The 16,643-nt window shown below is 42.4% G+C and overlaps 1 protein-coding gene across 5 annotated transcripts in view; it reads right to left on the bottom strand.

The window, feature by feature from the left end:
* Positions 1-16,643, bottom strand: part of PLCB1 (phospholipase C beta 1) — a 702,230-nt gene that overhangs the window by 258,409 nt on the left and 427,178 nt on the right. For all 5 annotated transcript variants that reach the window (XM_063125314.1, XM_063125315.1, XM_063125318.1 and 2 more), the window contains one exon: positions 898-998. In XM_063125314.1, coding sequence (XP_062981384.1) covers positions 898-998 — 101 coding nt within the window. The remainder of the gene's footprint in view (positions 1-897; positions 999-16,643) is intronic.

Here is a 16,643-nt window from a genome sequence, read left to right as displayed (position 1 = left end):
AGAAGAACTGCTGAAATGCCAGGAAATCAAACACTGGAATTCTAAGTGGGTAACTACACATGAAAGGGAAATGTGTACAAGAAAGCCCTGACTGTAGTTTTTAACAATACAAGCAGCTCCTGGAGGGAGGATTTCAAATGAATGCACGGAGATGGTGTTCAGCTCCTTCCACACCCAAAGCTTCTCTACTCCAAATCACTCTCCTTGAAATGTCTTTCCTCTCCATTCTGTTTCAAACAGATGTTTGTGTGAACATCAATGATCTCCTACATGGGTTTGCAGTTAATGTGTTATTAGCCTCAATAACAGGGACATATATTAAAGCCAGAGGGAAAGGGATACAGAAAAGATTAAATTTGCAATTACATTGCTCCAGGTGTTCCAAGGCATTAGAGGATGAAATAACAAGTGCCCAGTTGTTTGCTAATTTAATTTGTGCTGAATGGAAGCACTGATAACATCTTCCATGAGTACTGCACTACACTGTATTTGTTTTCCTGACTTCTTTAGCCTTTTGGTGGTTAGAGAGGCTGTTATCTAATACATATTGCTCCTGGCATCCTCTCCCCTACCAGTTGCCTTGCTGCTAAATTACTTTAACTGGAGTTTAAACTAGCATATGCCAGAAAGAAGGAGAAGGCCTAGCAGTCATATTCCTCTAGGAATAATTTCCTGTTAAAGTTCAAGCGCTATAAAAAAAATAGCAGCTTAGAGAAAAGCATTTCTTCATCCCCAACACAGCGGATAGGTTAAATAATAGAACTGCAAGATCCAGAAATCTCTTCTGAACTATCACAGTGTGATGCTGGAACTTGAATAATGCACCTTGCCGCTGTGAGCATAGATAAGCAATAAATGAAAAAGTGCACAAAAATGCTGGTTTCCGTCATTTCTTACAGCTCTAGGAAGATGTGGTCTATTTCAGGCCGAGGACATAGGTTGCTCAAAAAGTCTCTGTAAACTTCTGGAGTGAAGTCATCTTGAGGAATTGAATCATTCTGTAGAGGGTAATTAAAATAAAACATGTCAAGCAGTGTTTTTCAGTCTCTATGATACCACAGCCCTTTCTAAACTAGGTACTCAACACTATGACAGTAGTGGATGTACTTATAATTTTGCCTACTTCTCTCCAATGCACATAAGAACATAAGAACACAAGAAGTGCCCTGATGCTGGATCAGACCAAGGGTCCCTCTAGTCCAGCACTCTGTTCGCACAGTGGCCAACCAGCCATCGGCCAGGGATGAACAAGCAGGAAATGGTGCAACAGCAACCTCCCACCCATGTTCCTCAGCAACTGGTGCACACAGGCTTATTGCCTCGAATACTGGAGATAGCACATGTGTCTTACATCTTTTGGTACTTCACTGAGAGCCCATATGTGTGTGAAGGGCTAACTCCAGACCCTGCTTCTACAAATCCTCACCCCCATATCCATCCCCCACCCAACTCCACCACCTCGCTGGTCTTCCAGCCTAGTAAGTTACCAGTGCCTGCAACAATCACAGGCATAGGATCACATCTCTCCCTTTTTGTTGATTTCAGAGGCCTGTCAAGCTACACTTGGAAACCTTGAGTTTATAGGTCTGTAGTCAAAAAGACATGCAAAACATATGTACAACCACTCCATTCGTCAAACAATCATCTCAACGGTAGAGTTGGATTCGGGATGATGTGTGCTGGAGTTATTTCAACATCTATCTTTTCTGCAATCACCCTCCAAAAAGTGTATCGCACTATCATTGGTAATCACACTCCACAACAAGATAGCAGCTTGTCAAATATATATATATATATATATCCGTGTTGTTGAAGAAAATTAAAGAAATCACTGGTCCAAAAGATTCCCAAGTGAAAAGCGCGAGCACAAACAAAAGACACTGACCAAACATTTGACCCAACATGGCCCACCCACCCCCAATGCTTCCCTGGATCAATAAAACTGAAGCTAGCCAGATGGACTCCAATCAATCCCCTTCCTGCCAAAGCTTGTAAATCACAAGCAACATTCCTGACCTGCCATATATCTGAAAGCAGGAAAGGAACATCCTTCATCTAGAAATAAACCCAATCAGATACCCCTCTCTGAACAATTTACAGTTTCGGGACCACTTTGTTACAATTAACATCCTTGGTGTCTCTTATCAGAGAGCCGGAGAGGCACCATTTATTGCTGTAAATTTGTAGAATGAATTGTTTATGTTACTAGTTAGGTTTTGATTTATAATGTAAGGTATATGGACAAAGGGGAAAGGAAAAGAGAGGAGGAAGAGAGCTGAGAGCTGCAAACAGCTCTCGAAAATTATAAGAAATTGCTGGTGACGAAAGATGCCAGTGAGTTCAGCCTTCAGCTTGCTGAGAGGCTGTCTCCTCCTACACGTGTAGTCTGAACAAAGCTTTTCTATCGGAAGCTGCCTGCCTGGACTTTTGCTTCATCTCGACTTCAGTTAATTTCCCTGACAATTTGGTGTCAGCAGTGGGATCCATGCAGCGGTGCATTGCCCCAGGAACATGAGAGGACGAGATAAGTGAGTGCATGGCCTTAGCTAGACCTAAGGTTTATTCCAGGATTGTCCCGGGGTCATCCCTGTTCATGTAAATGACACACAGGATATTCCGGGAGCAGGCAGGAATGATCCCAGGATAAACCTTAGGTCTAGCTAAGGCCAGTATCACCCTCTGCTCCTTTCTATGTCATCCTGGTCCTTCAGGTTGCCACAGCCAGAGACCATACCCACTGCTGCAGGACTCTGCACTCTGTGCCTTGCCCCAGGAGCTTACGAGAGACAATGTGAGTGAGTGTATATCGCCCTCTGTCTCTCTCTTGTGGCCCCGGTTCTTTGGTGCACTGTGGTCGGAAATCCTGCCTGCAGGCAACTCCTGGCACAGAAGCTTTCTGATCTGATCTAAATCTGTCTGGCTGCCTAGGCGAAGGATCTCTGCCTTAAACCTTTGATCAACTATACTGATCATTACTAGAGATCCTTCATCTGAATCTGACTAGGACAGTTTAAGGCCTTAGCTAGACCTAAGGTTTATCCCGGGATCATCCCAGGGTCATCCCTGCCTGCTCCCGGGATACCCTGTGTCATTTACATGAACAGGGATGACCCCGGGATGATCCCAGGATAAACCTTAGGTCTAGCTAAGGCCCTTGTGTCTTGAATTGTTCCCTGAATCTGATTACCAGTACTGCTCCGTTTTAACCTGTTTCCCTGCCTCAGTGATGCCAGATTCAAGTACCAAAAACAAAAGACTTGTGGCTATGGAAATCAACATAGACACAGGCCACCAAAATTAGGAATAGTCACAAACCAGGCACAGAGTCACCATGTGAACAGCTTCTATTTCTCTAGGGCCCAAATTCCATTATAGGAGCTAGCCACATCAGCGACACATTATATTCAAACCACTATATATGAATGTATGTTTTCTTTCCTTTGTGGATCTTTTACTCTCACTAGACAGTAAACTCCCTTCCTGTCCCCACCCTTTAACTTCCTGCTAAATAATTGTTGCTCCATTTCCTTTAGGAATCAGAAATTACTTTACAGGAATTTCCCAGTCTTCTATCCGACTACAGAAAACAGAGACGGTAACTGGTATTCCTCCAACAACCATCATATTAATCCGAGACCTGAGAATTATAATAAGTATCTCTGATTGGCTTTCTCATGACATGCCTTTGGGATATTGACTTGATCCAGTCCCTAGACTTCGCCCTTTGCCAATTGTGAATATTCTTCACATGATTCTGAATTCCTTAAAATAAGTGTCTTCTTTTTTAACTGCAATACTGTGCTTTAGATTTAGCCCTCAGTGTCCATCCCTGACCACTTTACTATGTTTTATTCTACTGATAAGGTGTTTATTTTCATTTTCAGATTGAGGCATCTCCAACTGCTTAAAGAAATTAATGACCAAATATAAACTTTAAGCATTATTTTTTAGTGGTGGCAGGTTTCGAGTGTTTTCTTGAATTTTTTATGGGAACCAACTGTGGAGCAAGTTTAGGAGGCTAGTAAACAATCATGAAGGGACATTTAAAAAATGTTCCACTTGAACTGGGACTGTGTTCAGAACAGATTGAAACAGCGGAACAAGTTTTATTAGAATGTAAGTTTTTACAATTATATTAGGGCCCATTTTATAACCGGGCATGCCGCAAAGGATTAAGATTATTCAAAAAGTATTGTTACTCTTCCTTTTGAATTTTAACATTTTTTATCTGTATTCAGCCCCTGAAGAAGGATTGTATATCCAAAACGTTGGGCTTTTTAGATCTGTCATTAAAGATACATGCTTTTCATAGCACCAGAGAAAATCTCTCTCCCTTTCTTTGCCTGAATTGGTGCTTTCTCCCTCTCATCACAGCCCATTTTATAACCCCAGTACTTATTTCACTGTTGGAAAGGACAGTTGGATTTTATGTTTGATATCTGTTGACTGGCATAAATAAAGGTGAAACAGAACATACAGCCAACAATTTTGCAGTTGTTAAGAAGAGACGGCAATTAATTAGGGTTGTCGGAGAAACCAGTTTTGGTGTGTTTGGAACCTGGTGAGCTTCCACTGGTTCAGCTCCAGATTTCAATCCATTTTCTGCCATGGAGCCCAACTCGGGCCTTAGCTAGACATACCTGTTGTTCCGGGGGAGAGGAGGGGAGACCTTTTGTTATGAATAACACGAGATCTCACCCTCATTTATACGTAAGGTACAACGACCTCAAGAAGAGAGGCCATTTTTTATTTTTAAAGGAGCCAGCAGCGCACGAGTGCTTGAGTGAATCCAGGTCGGTGGGTTTTTTTTTTTTTTATGATTTCCCCGTTTCCCGCCCCCGCAGCCCCGATGGACGCAGCGCTCCTGAGGATTGCTGTGCCCTGTGCTCGGTTCACAGCTCCACGTGAGTAATCGTGTGGAGCCAGGAAAAGCCGCAGAAACGGGCCACACACTCGTGGTCTTGGGCTCAACCCGAGACTGCAGGAAAAAACGGGCCCAAAGTGTAGGGCTGTATCCTGGGGCCAGGGAGGGATGATCCCTCCCCGATCCCGGGATCCCCTGTGCATCATCTGGATGCACAGGGGCGATCCCGGGTATCAGCCCGAGATAACCGCTGGTCTAGCTAAGGCCTCAGTGTGCAGTGAGTTGGGCCAGTTTGTGTTTTCCTATTTTTAAAATTTGTGCAAGTTACAACTGAATTTTGTGCAGAGGTAGAGTGTAGTCATCCCACGTCCTCAAAGGCATTGCTAGACAGTGGGGCCTGCTTGGTTGATGAGAGGTGAACGATGTGTCAAAGGGGCTGTAAGAGTAAGCAAGTTCAGAAACCAAATCTAACCCACCTCTTCAGGTGGACAAGATCAGCATGAGGTTCTAGTTCTGGATTTTTATGGCTGTTTTTATCTATTCCTTTGTTGTTTTGTATTGTCTCATTGTTTTAAATATCTGTATTGTGTTTTATATTTTTAACTGACTGTATGGTATTTTAGTCTTTTAACTGTTTCTAATCCACCCAAATAATGTTGGTTATTGGGCAGGTTAAAAATATAACAAATAAATAAGGTAAGAAAGGGCCAGTCTCTCTGCTTCAGGTAGGCAGCATCAGCATAGGCCAGAATGGCCAGTCTCTCTACTTGAGATGTCAGCAACAACATGAGGTCAAAATGGCCAGTCTCTCTCTTTCAGGCAGGCAACATCAGCATAATGTTCACAGTGGCCAGTTTCCTCAGACAGGCAGCATAAGCATGGTGGCACAAGGGTCAGTCTTTTTCTCTCTGAAGCCTACAGGAGAAAAACACCACAATGGCCGACCTCTCTGAGGCAGACAGAAGCAGATGCTCGAGGGCACAGTCTCTCTTGCTCGTACTGAAATGGGCAGCAGCAATGGCCATGGGCGCACTGGCCACCAGTATGTCACACATCAAAACGGGCAGCAGGATGCAAGCAGAGAAACAGCAAGTGAGGAGAGGAGCATTCCAGATGTTATTATTATTATTATTATTATTATTATTATTATTATTATTATTATTATATTCTGTCTGATTTTATTCAGAAATAAGTCTCTGACTGAAAGCTCTACAAAACAAAACATTTATTTATTCAATTATTTAATTATTGCATTTGTATCCTGCCTTTTTTCCTCCAAAGAACCCAAGGTGGTATACATAATCCTCCTTCTCTCCACGTTATCCTCACAACAACAACCCTGTGAGGTAGGTTGGGCTGAGAGTCTTTGACCGGCCCAAAGTCACCCAGTAGGTTTCCATGGCCAAGTGGGGACTAGAACCTGGATCTCCCAACTCCCAGTCCAACACTTTAGCCACTATACCACACTGGCTCTGTGTGGTGTAGATATGACACAGTGATATAACACAGTGACAGCCTGAAGAGCCTGTCAGAGCTGGTCTCCAGCTGAGAGAAAAGTGGCAGGCTAAAGGCAGGCGGAAGGAGAGAGGCACTGGGATGGCGTGCCAGATACAGCAAAGCTTCAGGTTTCGGTATGAGCCCCCCAGGGAAGGCAGGGAGAGAGCAGATGGTAGCAGGTGGGTGATGGAGCAGCATCAGTGGGCAGAGGTGGTCATTGTCTAGCAGCCCAGATACAGCCGTGCTTCAACCTGCAGCACTTGTCTCAGGGGTGCTGGGCAGATTAAGAGACATCAGATGTCAGCTGACGGATACAGGAGCAGCAGAAAATGTATGAGTTTCGGCTAATGGGCCGTATAGAAATGTGATAAATAAATAAATAAAATGAGGAGAGGCGCAAGCTCTCGTTTGGGGAGGACTAGAAATGCTCTGCCTTGATGTGGCAGCGTTCCAGGCACAGGGGCATTTATGGAACATTAGCTCCTAGGGAAGGGAACGTATGAAGAACATGAGACAGGCGAACACAGATGACAAATAGACGGAGGCAGGGAGAAATACCATTGTAGCTTCAACTACTCCCCAATTTTACTCCTGGTTGTTGCATGCACCAGACTTCTTTCACCACCCTCTGACTTGTTACTGATTGTTAAAGTCAGCGTTAGTACATGAGGGTTACCACCCTAACCCCCAACTCATTAGCTTACATAATTGCACTCTGAGTGGGGTCCAATTTGGTGATAAAGGCAAGTCATTTGATAAGAATTGGACAGTTGCTTAACCCATAGAATTTATTTAGGTATAGCAGTAGATCAGTCAGACTCTGGTCTGTGTCAGATTTGCATTTGCTCCATTCATAAATCCATTCCATCCCAACTGTAATTTAAAAACACACACCAAATCCTCAGAAAAACATGTCATTAAATCCATATTCCAAAACACATTTCCTTACAAAAATACGCTTGAGAAATTTTCATAAATGCATTACAATTCAAGTCCGTGCTTCTAAACATATGTTATCCTTCCACATGCATTTTGGCATGTTTCTTGAGCAGAGGACTGCACTGCAACATTCAGAGAAATGTGGAATCTGAAGGACAACTGCATCCCAAACTGCACATTCATCCTGGAGGTACAGATCAGGTCAGTTTGTATCGGGACTCACAAAGGACAAATTCCTCATGCATCCCTATATAGTAGCCAAGGTCAGTAAGATAAACTTTTAATTCACTAAAATACATGTTTTTAACTAGAGTAGCATGGACTGTTTTTTTTTAAAAAAAAATGCATTTCATGCTTTAGTCAATGGGGGGGGGGAGTTCACACTTTTGAAAAATGTGCACAGTTTTACCATTCTCATGAGCAGAAAAACAGGTTGGAAACTGGAGCAAGATGAATTTCTGAGAATTTTGTTCAGCTTGAAAATCAATGATTTCTCCATCCTTACCATACCCTCTCCCCACTATTTCCCGGTAAATCCCCCCCCACAGCTGATACATATTCCTTCCTTCTATTTTGCTATACCTACCTCTTGTTCTCGCCTCTTGTTCCACGCTGCATCCGACACCCATTCTTTCCTGGCTGGTCTGTTTTTGTCACCCAAGATAATGCTTGGAAATACATACCTGACAAAGTCCTTAGCTAGACCTAAGGTTTATCCCGGGATCGTCCCACGGTCATCCCTGCCTGCTCCCGGGATCCCCTGTGTGTCATTTACATGAACAGGGATGACCCCGGGACGATCCCGGGATAAACCTTAGGTCTAGCTAAGGCCAAAGACTGAGCCACTAAATAAACTGCCTGCCATAGTCTTTGGAGGAGAGTGGTTTTGCACTTCAAGAAAACATCGTCCCATTCCCAACCAGGCAACGGTGAGTAGCCATGGGGCAAAAATCTGCCTGGGCCCACAAGGGTGACAGATGCCCCCAACGGACATGTCCAGCATTTCTCCCAGGCACTTAACAGCATTTAATAACATGAGCTGAGTTTGTTTGTTTTTAATAGACCCCAGAATGGCTGTTTTTATAAGGATACTATTGTATTTATGCTTTCTATGTTTTTAAACTTTGTATATTTGTTTTTAATGTTTACCATTTTTAACTTTTGTAAACCACCCAGAGAGCTTTGGCTATGGGGTGGTATATAAATGCAATAAATAAATTTAAAAAACCAATGTATTTGAGAATTTGCGAGCATTTCTTTAAAAAAGCATTTCTGCTCATGTTCAACTTTGGGGTTGTGGATTGGACATATTTGTATGATTTGCAAAAAGAAATGAATTTTAAAATTGTTGATTGTTAGTAGGGATGTCTGCCACTTAGGAGTCTGGCACGTTTTGAGCTCAGTGGATTTCTGTCATGTTCCCTAGCCTTGACATGCTCCATTAATCCAACACCTGCTATGCCAGGGCCTTCCAGGCCAGGGGATGTGCCTATAGCTGATTCCTCAGATGCAGAGGGCACACCTTCATTGCAGCCTTCACCACCCCATCCTGTAGGAGCCAACGGCTAAAAATCAGGCAGTAGCTTCTCTGCAGGGGTGGAGTTAACTGCAAGGCTGAGCTGATGGCCTTCATAAGGCTTTAAAAAAACATTTGTCAACAGCTGCCCTTGATTGAGTCTCAGTTAACTTGGAGCTGGCCAGGGTCCTGGAAGACCCGGCCTGGTCTAACTTGCCTGGCTATTCAGCACCCTAAATTGGACTTGCCTGGACTGGATTGGACTGGACTTGCTTGCACTTTCTAAATCCTTGCCTGTATATGCCTAGCACCTTTGGGTGCCTTGAACCAAGTCTTCTTCTGCTCACTCAACTTGGCTTGCCTTTACAAGACAAGTTGAGGTTTCCCCTGAACTCTGGGGACTTTTCCTGGGTTTTGTTTGTTTGTTTTTGATGTCAGCTACAATTTGTGCAAATGGAGATTTGCACAAATTGCAGATGAAATTTGCACAATTTGTATAAATTGCACAACTGGCCTGACTCTCTGCAGACTGAGTTGGGCCAGTTAGCGGGAAATGGATTGAAATCCAGGGGCCTGAGCTGACAAAAAAAATCAAGCTCCAATCCCCCGAATGCATTCTACAACATCCCTAATTGTTAGCCATCTCAAGCATTTCAAGAGGCAAAACTCTGGTACTGTCTCCTGCTCTCTTTCTCTCTTGTATGATTTGAAATCAGAGACTCAAGTCTTGTGACTCCACGTTGCTTCATCAAGGATGAAGCAGGAAGCATGAGCTACAGAATACTATGAAGTTAACATTGCTCAGTACAACCTAAAACTCCATTAAGTGATTTAGGGTTTGCTAAATCAAGGAACAGCCTCCCAAATGGAAGGAACAAAAACCAAGGCTTCAACCCTATATAGCGATGGACAGATAAGTCTATTTCAGTCCATGTCAGTATTACATGTGTTCATCAGTTTGTTCTATCCTATTTCCACATTCTGTAATAGATCTACACCTAGATATATCTCCACAGCACACCCTCCTAGGGAGAAAGTCTTGGTGAATTTAGTGGGATTTACTTCTAAGCTTGCTGTAAGAATCTTTTCATACCTTATATTTTATCTACCCAATTGTTTATATTATAGGTTCAGGGGCAAAAACAATGAAGCCACTAAAACAGTATCCTGTGTAGAAGCTCCACAGTGTGTTTTATTTCATGCATTTGCGAGCAGAGAATGAACTCATGAAATAAGACGAAGACAGCAGAGCTTGGGATAAATTAGGGCCTCTTTATTTAATTAGGGAAATTCTCCCCTCCCTGGATCTGTATGTGAAAGTGAGGGAATCTTAACCGCTCTTACTACAGGCCACTACCCTGCAAATAAAGGGTGAGCCACTCCATTGAACACAGGATCGGGTAAACCCGGCCCCTTTTCCAAGGTACACTTCAGTGTATGGAGGGACCCCCCTGTGTCATCCCCACCTGGGGCTGCACAGCTCCAGGTAGATGAGACAGGAAAGTCCCCAAAGGCAAACCATATCCTGACACAAGAGATGCACAGCCCCCGAGGAGCAGGACCTCTGGATTGCCAGTCACCATCAAGGTGCCAGAGTGCTCACCGTCCCTATTCTGACCTCATGTAATTCCCGCACAACCCTGAAACCCATGAATTAACTTATTTATCCTCCAATGCTAATGATTAAGGCCAGTATGAAGTAGGCAAAAACCTGTGCATCACTAACGGCCAGGGAAAATTCCTACTCAGCCCTCCTGGCAAAAGGAGCGAATGGCTAGTCCCATACTAGCTGATAGGGAGGGGGGGCAGAACTCAAAAGAGGCAAAGAAACACGCAGGGACAACCTTTATAGCCTCGGCTCTGCCCAGGCTGAAGGATGCGTGCGTGTAATGCATGTGTGCAGCATCTATTTGATTCCTCCTTGCCCGCAAAGCTGTGCCGGCTAGCCAGGAATCGGACATTTCATTGGAAACCAAACCAGACTCATACAATATATACATACTTGGGAACTGACTCCAAGTACAAAAAGCATGCCTTCAAGACTGGTTTAAGTCACCAGGAGAAAAGAATAATATAAATAGTTGATCCAAATCAACTTTTTGATCTCTGTTTAAAGTACTCCCTAAATAAAAGTGTGAGTTTAATTGATTATAACCACCATTGATTTGTAAATGAATAAAGCTTTAAAATATACCCTACATAGCATACACTATATATGATAATATCTTTGCAATTTATAGTACATGATATACTGTTTATTTAACAGTTCACATAGCCTGCAATCCTATGACCCATTACTAAAAAAAAAAATCAGATCTATGGTGCACAAAAGGGGACTGCCTTCTAAGCAAAACATGCTTAGAATTATGCTGCGAGACTTCACGATTTGTTCTACGCTGCACTGGAGTGCTAACTAGACATTCAATACACGGCACAGAAGCGGAGTTTCTGTTTCAAAACACCGATTTCTGCTGTGTGCATTTTCCAAACACACGCAAGGATATGAAGCATGGCCATTTACTTGCAGAACAAGTTGCCAGACTTGTTTTTCCTATGAGATGGAAAGTACACATTCATATTGATTGGTTGGTATGTACAATTATGAATACTAGCAACTTGTGTACTGAATTACACAGCTGAGACATTTACAAGGCATGAAATAAGATTACTACTACTTTTGCTTGAATTAACTTGTAAAAACCTGACCTGAGGACCTTACCATCTAAATTTAGACTAAGGAAGTCAGGGAAAATAAAGTATACAAATACAATATAGGAATAATAAAGGTACAAAACATGAAAGCATCACAACAGAGGTCAGCAGCCCAACCAATTATTGAACAAAATATAAAAACCAAGCCGCCAAGTGGTAGTGTAATCACTTAGCATGCAACAGAACAACGAACTGCATCTAGGAAATGGTGAATGACCCCCCTGGGAGAGGGGCTGGGCCAGCCACTTTAAAGGAGACATAGAGTGTTGAGACTTCTCCTAGAGAAAACCTCCTTGCTTTACAAACCTTTTTGAGTAAAGTGATTGACTGGTGTAGGGATGTCTGTTTCAAGAAAATCTAATCCTTTGGGGGCTCGACAGTTTTCCCTGGAGCCCCCAGATCAGCTTGCATTCATAATCCGAGGCATGGTAGTTTTTTTCATGGAATCTGGGAAAATTCCGGGTTGGTGGTGGTGGTGGTGGTTTCCTCTAATATTGACAAGTTATGCAAATTGCAGGTAACAAAACGGGAGTCCCTACTTTTGCCAATATAGTAGCAGCTACAATAGCAGTCAAGCTTCTTTGTCTTCCCCACTCAACATGCATTCTTTCCACCACCACCACCACCACCTGAATGAGAGCAATGCACTACAGCAAGTATGGATTTCACTCTGAATTGGCTACATTTACTTATTTATTTATTGCATTTATATACTGCCCAATAGGTGAAGCTCTCTGGTCGACTCACAAAAATTAAAACCATAAAGTACAATTTAAAGTATAAAACTTAATCCACAAGGTAAACGCACAATATCAAAGTGCAATATCAAAGTTCAACCAGAATAAAACTGAGCAGCAATACAAAGATTTAAAATACAGCTCTATAACATATTATTTATTTATTTATTATTTATTACATTTCTATACCGCCCAATAGCCGGAGCTCTCTGGGCGGTTCACAAAAATTAAAACCATTCAAAGTATAAAACAACAGTATAACACCATAATATAAAATACAATATACAATTTATCTCAACCAGATAAAAACAGCAGCAATGCAAAATTACAAATTTAAAACACCATGTTAAAATGTATTTATAGATTGTTAAAATGTTGGGAGAATAAAAAGGTCTTCACCTGGCATCTAAAAGCATATAATGTAGGTGCCAAGCGAACCTCCTTAGGGAGTTCATTCCACAGCCGGGGTACCAAAGCAGAGAAGGCCCTCCTCCTGATAAACTTCGCTTATCATCATCCAAGAGAAATACCCGGTAAGCCAGCTGCACATCATTTTGGCTTAGAGATTAACTGTCTTCTTCCATCTGAACCCACCTGTCACCTGACATCATAGTCTGTGACACTTCGACTGTTGTTAGTTTCAGAAGTTAGGCAGGTGGCTATCAGTGACAGCATCTTGCCTATGGTAGAAGATGCTGCTGTTGTAATGCTCCCTAACTGGTTGGATTGGGCATGTTGAGAGCCGAAAGAACATGCCATAGCTATTGTACATACAGACAGCCTACTCCTTCCAATTACATTTTACATACCTGCCCCAATATCTGGAATGAAAGTTTTCAGCTGCTAATTTAAATTTATTTATTATTGGAGTTTGCTCCACTTAAATCAAATTTCCTGGGCAGCTTACATAATTTCAAAATACATGAAGGCAAATCAAAAACATGCAAAAATATACCACTTCTGAGAATTGACAATGTCTGCAGATCATTGTGAATGACGTACTCAATTCATTTAACACTCAGCTTTTTTGAACTGAGTAATATTCTTTGATGGGACGGGGGTGTCACCAGCTGTTACTCTGTCATTTATCTCTATTAACCTCAGAGATATTTGAACAGTTCATTCATCTTTATTTAAGAAAGATCACTAGAACAATACTTGAGAATTATTAAGCAATGAAGATAAAGAACTTTTGCTGAAATACTGAGCACAGCTTGTATTTCAGCAAAAAAAATAGGTATATAAGAAACACAATGAGGAACCAGGAGATTAAAAATTCAATGCAAAAATACAGGGAGCTGGGTGGTGAGTAGTTCATAATAGAAAACAATGTGCTTTTTGCCCATGGGAAGATATGTAACCAGAATACCACAGTAAATATTGTTGTGAACCACCCAGAGAGCTCCAGCTGTTGAATGGTATAGAAATAAATAAATAAAAATGGTGCTGATCAAATATAGAAAAATCGTTTTGTAAATCAGATACAAATTTGCATTGTTGAAATACTTCAAGCCTATACAACCCATAATAAATATTCTGATAGAAGAAATCATTGCATTTATTTAATCTGCTGTTTTGTACAGTTGCCAAGGAAACCGGAAGTGCCTCTTCCAGGGTGTTGTTCTCAGCTTCCTCTTTCTTTCTTTCTTTCTTTCTTTCTTTCTTTCTTTCTTTTTCTTTCTTTCTATTCTTCAATAGAAGGATTCTCCCCTCTCCCCGCTCACAGCTCCCCAGTTTCTTGAATGGTTGTACAAAAATCCCCAACAGCTATCAAAAGTCCCACTTGACTTCATCTGTCTCCACAGCTAGGTTAGATTGTTGCAATGAGCTACCTGTGACGCTGCCTATGAAAACTGTTTTTTAAAACTTCACTTGGCAGAGCATACAGCTGTGAAGCTTTCATCTGGGAGAAGGAGGAGCGAGCACATCTCACTAGCAGTCAAAGAACTTCTACCAGTTCGTTTATGGGCACAATCCAAAATGCTGATTTTAATCTGCAAGGCTCCAAACCATCTGGGATTGTAGCATCTTTAAGGACTGTCTTCCTCCTATATGAACATGTCCAGCAGTTAAAACCTTAGTTGGAAGCCTGGCCCTGAGTGCCCCCGTTTTCAAATCCGATAGGGGTGGTTCCCAGAGCTGCAGGGCCTTCTCAATGGTGGCGCCTCGGTTGCACAACTCAATGGTGACTACTTGGATGGCTTTTAGATGCAAGGTAAAAAATGCTTTGTTTAGTTAGGCACTTGGCAGCACTTTGTATTCTTTTGTATTGTTCAACACACACACACATATGCACGCCACCTTGAGGACAATGGCTAAAAAGGAAGAGTGGAAATATTTCCAATAAATACAGCACAACAAAATTTCTGATTTTGACTATTGCTTCTAACTAGTTGCTCACTGCTCATTTATTCCTCTGTAACACTTTGGTATCAGGAGGGATATTATGTCGCCAGCAGCTTACCGCTTAATTTTTAAATCTATTTTCCTTTCTATAAAGGAAAGAATGGAGTGCCCTAATTTTCTTTTTCAGCATCCAGAGTCTTTCCAACTATTAGACCACAAGCAGCAGCTAAAAAGGGTTCTTTAGTGAGAACACAGTTTAAGCATCAATTATGTGTTACTTATTTATTACTCTAGGCTCCCCAGAGGGTGACTCCAGTTTTTCAACATCTTTTCTCTTTATGTGCTTTATTAACATTGCCTCCATTTGCTACCAAACTCTTTACAGCACTTGATGAAGGCTGTGCTTTCTTTTCATTTCTAGTTGGACATGAACAGCATCAAAGAGCAGATCCTTAACCCTCTGGATTTGTTGCTGTGGCTCAATACCCAATGACGGAGGTTACCTGCAGGATTGCCTTCTCCCATACAGTCTGCCCCGCACACTCAGGTCCTCTGGGGTGAACTTACTTCAGTCAGCTAAAACTAGGCTGACATCAGTTTCCCAGAGGACCTTTTCTTCTGTCGCCCCCAGATTGTGGAATGGCCTGCCGGAGGAGATTCGTAACATTAACTCTCTGTGTGATTTTAAGGCAGCTTTAAAGACTAGCCTTTTCCGGCAGGCCTATCCAGATCAAAGTAAAATCAAGAATTTTTAAGATGTATTGATTCCTGTTCTAATGTTGTTCCCCGCCTTGATCCAAAGAGAGAAGCAGGTAAGAAATAAATATATTATTATTATTATTATTATTATTATTATTATTATTATTATTATCATCATCATCATCATCATCATCATCATCATCATCTGGAGACCCTGGTCTAAAAAGTGGCCCACATCCTCAGAAGTGGCGGCTGTGTTTTAATTGTCCATAGCCCCATCTGGTGTAGAGATCGACAGAGCCACGTAAGAGTAAGCATCTGATTGATAATCTTCCATGCCAAAATGAGGTGATACATCAGGCCAGACAGACTGCTCCACATCATGTTGTTACTCAAGAGGAGGTAGCAGAGTGACTGCTCGAACGTAGGGAACCAGAGTAGGAGTTCTTCAACTAGACACCAGGGGCGCAGCAGACACCAATGGCAAAATGTGTTGAGTTAGCCCTGAAACCAATCTAGGTACAGGCACGGCGGTGGTGGAGGCAAACACACCCTTTGCAGACGGGCGAGATAAAGAGGTCACTGATGTGTGCTGGTATCAAGGAGAGGTGGTTTTGAGGTATCTAAGATGAATACAATGGACTTCCTGACTGTTAGAGCAGTACGACAATGGAATCAGTTACCTAGGGAGGTTGTGGGCTCTCCCACACTAGAGGCCTTCAAGAGGCAGCTGGACTACCATCTGTCAGGGATGCTTTAGGGTGGATTCCTGCATTGAGCAGGGGGTTGGACTTGATGGCCTTGTAGGCCCCTTCCAACTCTGCTATTCTATGATTCTATGACTTTTCTATCACATCTGTAATGCCAATTCTCCCAATAATAATTTTGTCATGGTGGCAGAGACCATTCAGAGTGCTGATCTCAACCTGAGGTAGGAGATCGTGATCGACCCTGATGCTCTTTAGGTCAATGTGGTCCTTCCCTCCAATCTGACAGATAATACTCTGAGTCCAGAGAGTCCAGGGAACCTTTTCGATGAAGAGCACTTTGGCTTGGAGAATGGATCAATGGATGTTGAACTCCCTGATCTCAAGTCAGAGTGGGGTCTCTTATTTCACCCTTCAAATAGATGCATCCTGGATCAGGTCCTGTGTAGGTACTGACATGACAGGCCTCTTCGGTATCGGTGAGTCCAGCAGCAGCAGTGGAGTTGGAAAATGCTGGGACACTTTGTGGCAGGATTCTCTTCTCTGTAGGGACAGTGGGGAAAGGTTCCAACTGAAAAGTTCCTCAGTTTCCTGAAATGGGGCTCTGTACAGACAAAGAGCCCATA

Source organism: Elgaria multicarinata, chromosome 4 (genome assembly GCF_023053635.1).
Source record: "Elgaria multicarinata webbii isolate HBS135686 ecotype San Diego chromosome 4, rElgMul1.1.pri, whole genome shotgun sequence".
In the NCBI taxonomy this organism is placed as follows: domain Eukaryota; kingdom Metazoa; phylum Chordata; class Lepidosauria; order Squamata; family Anguidae; genus Elgaria; species Elgaria multicarinata.
The sequence above is the reverse complement of the archived record's forward strand: the minus strand, read 5'-3'. Positions and strand labels throughout refer to the sequence as shown.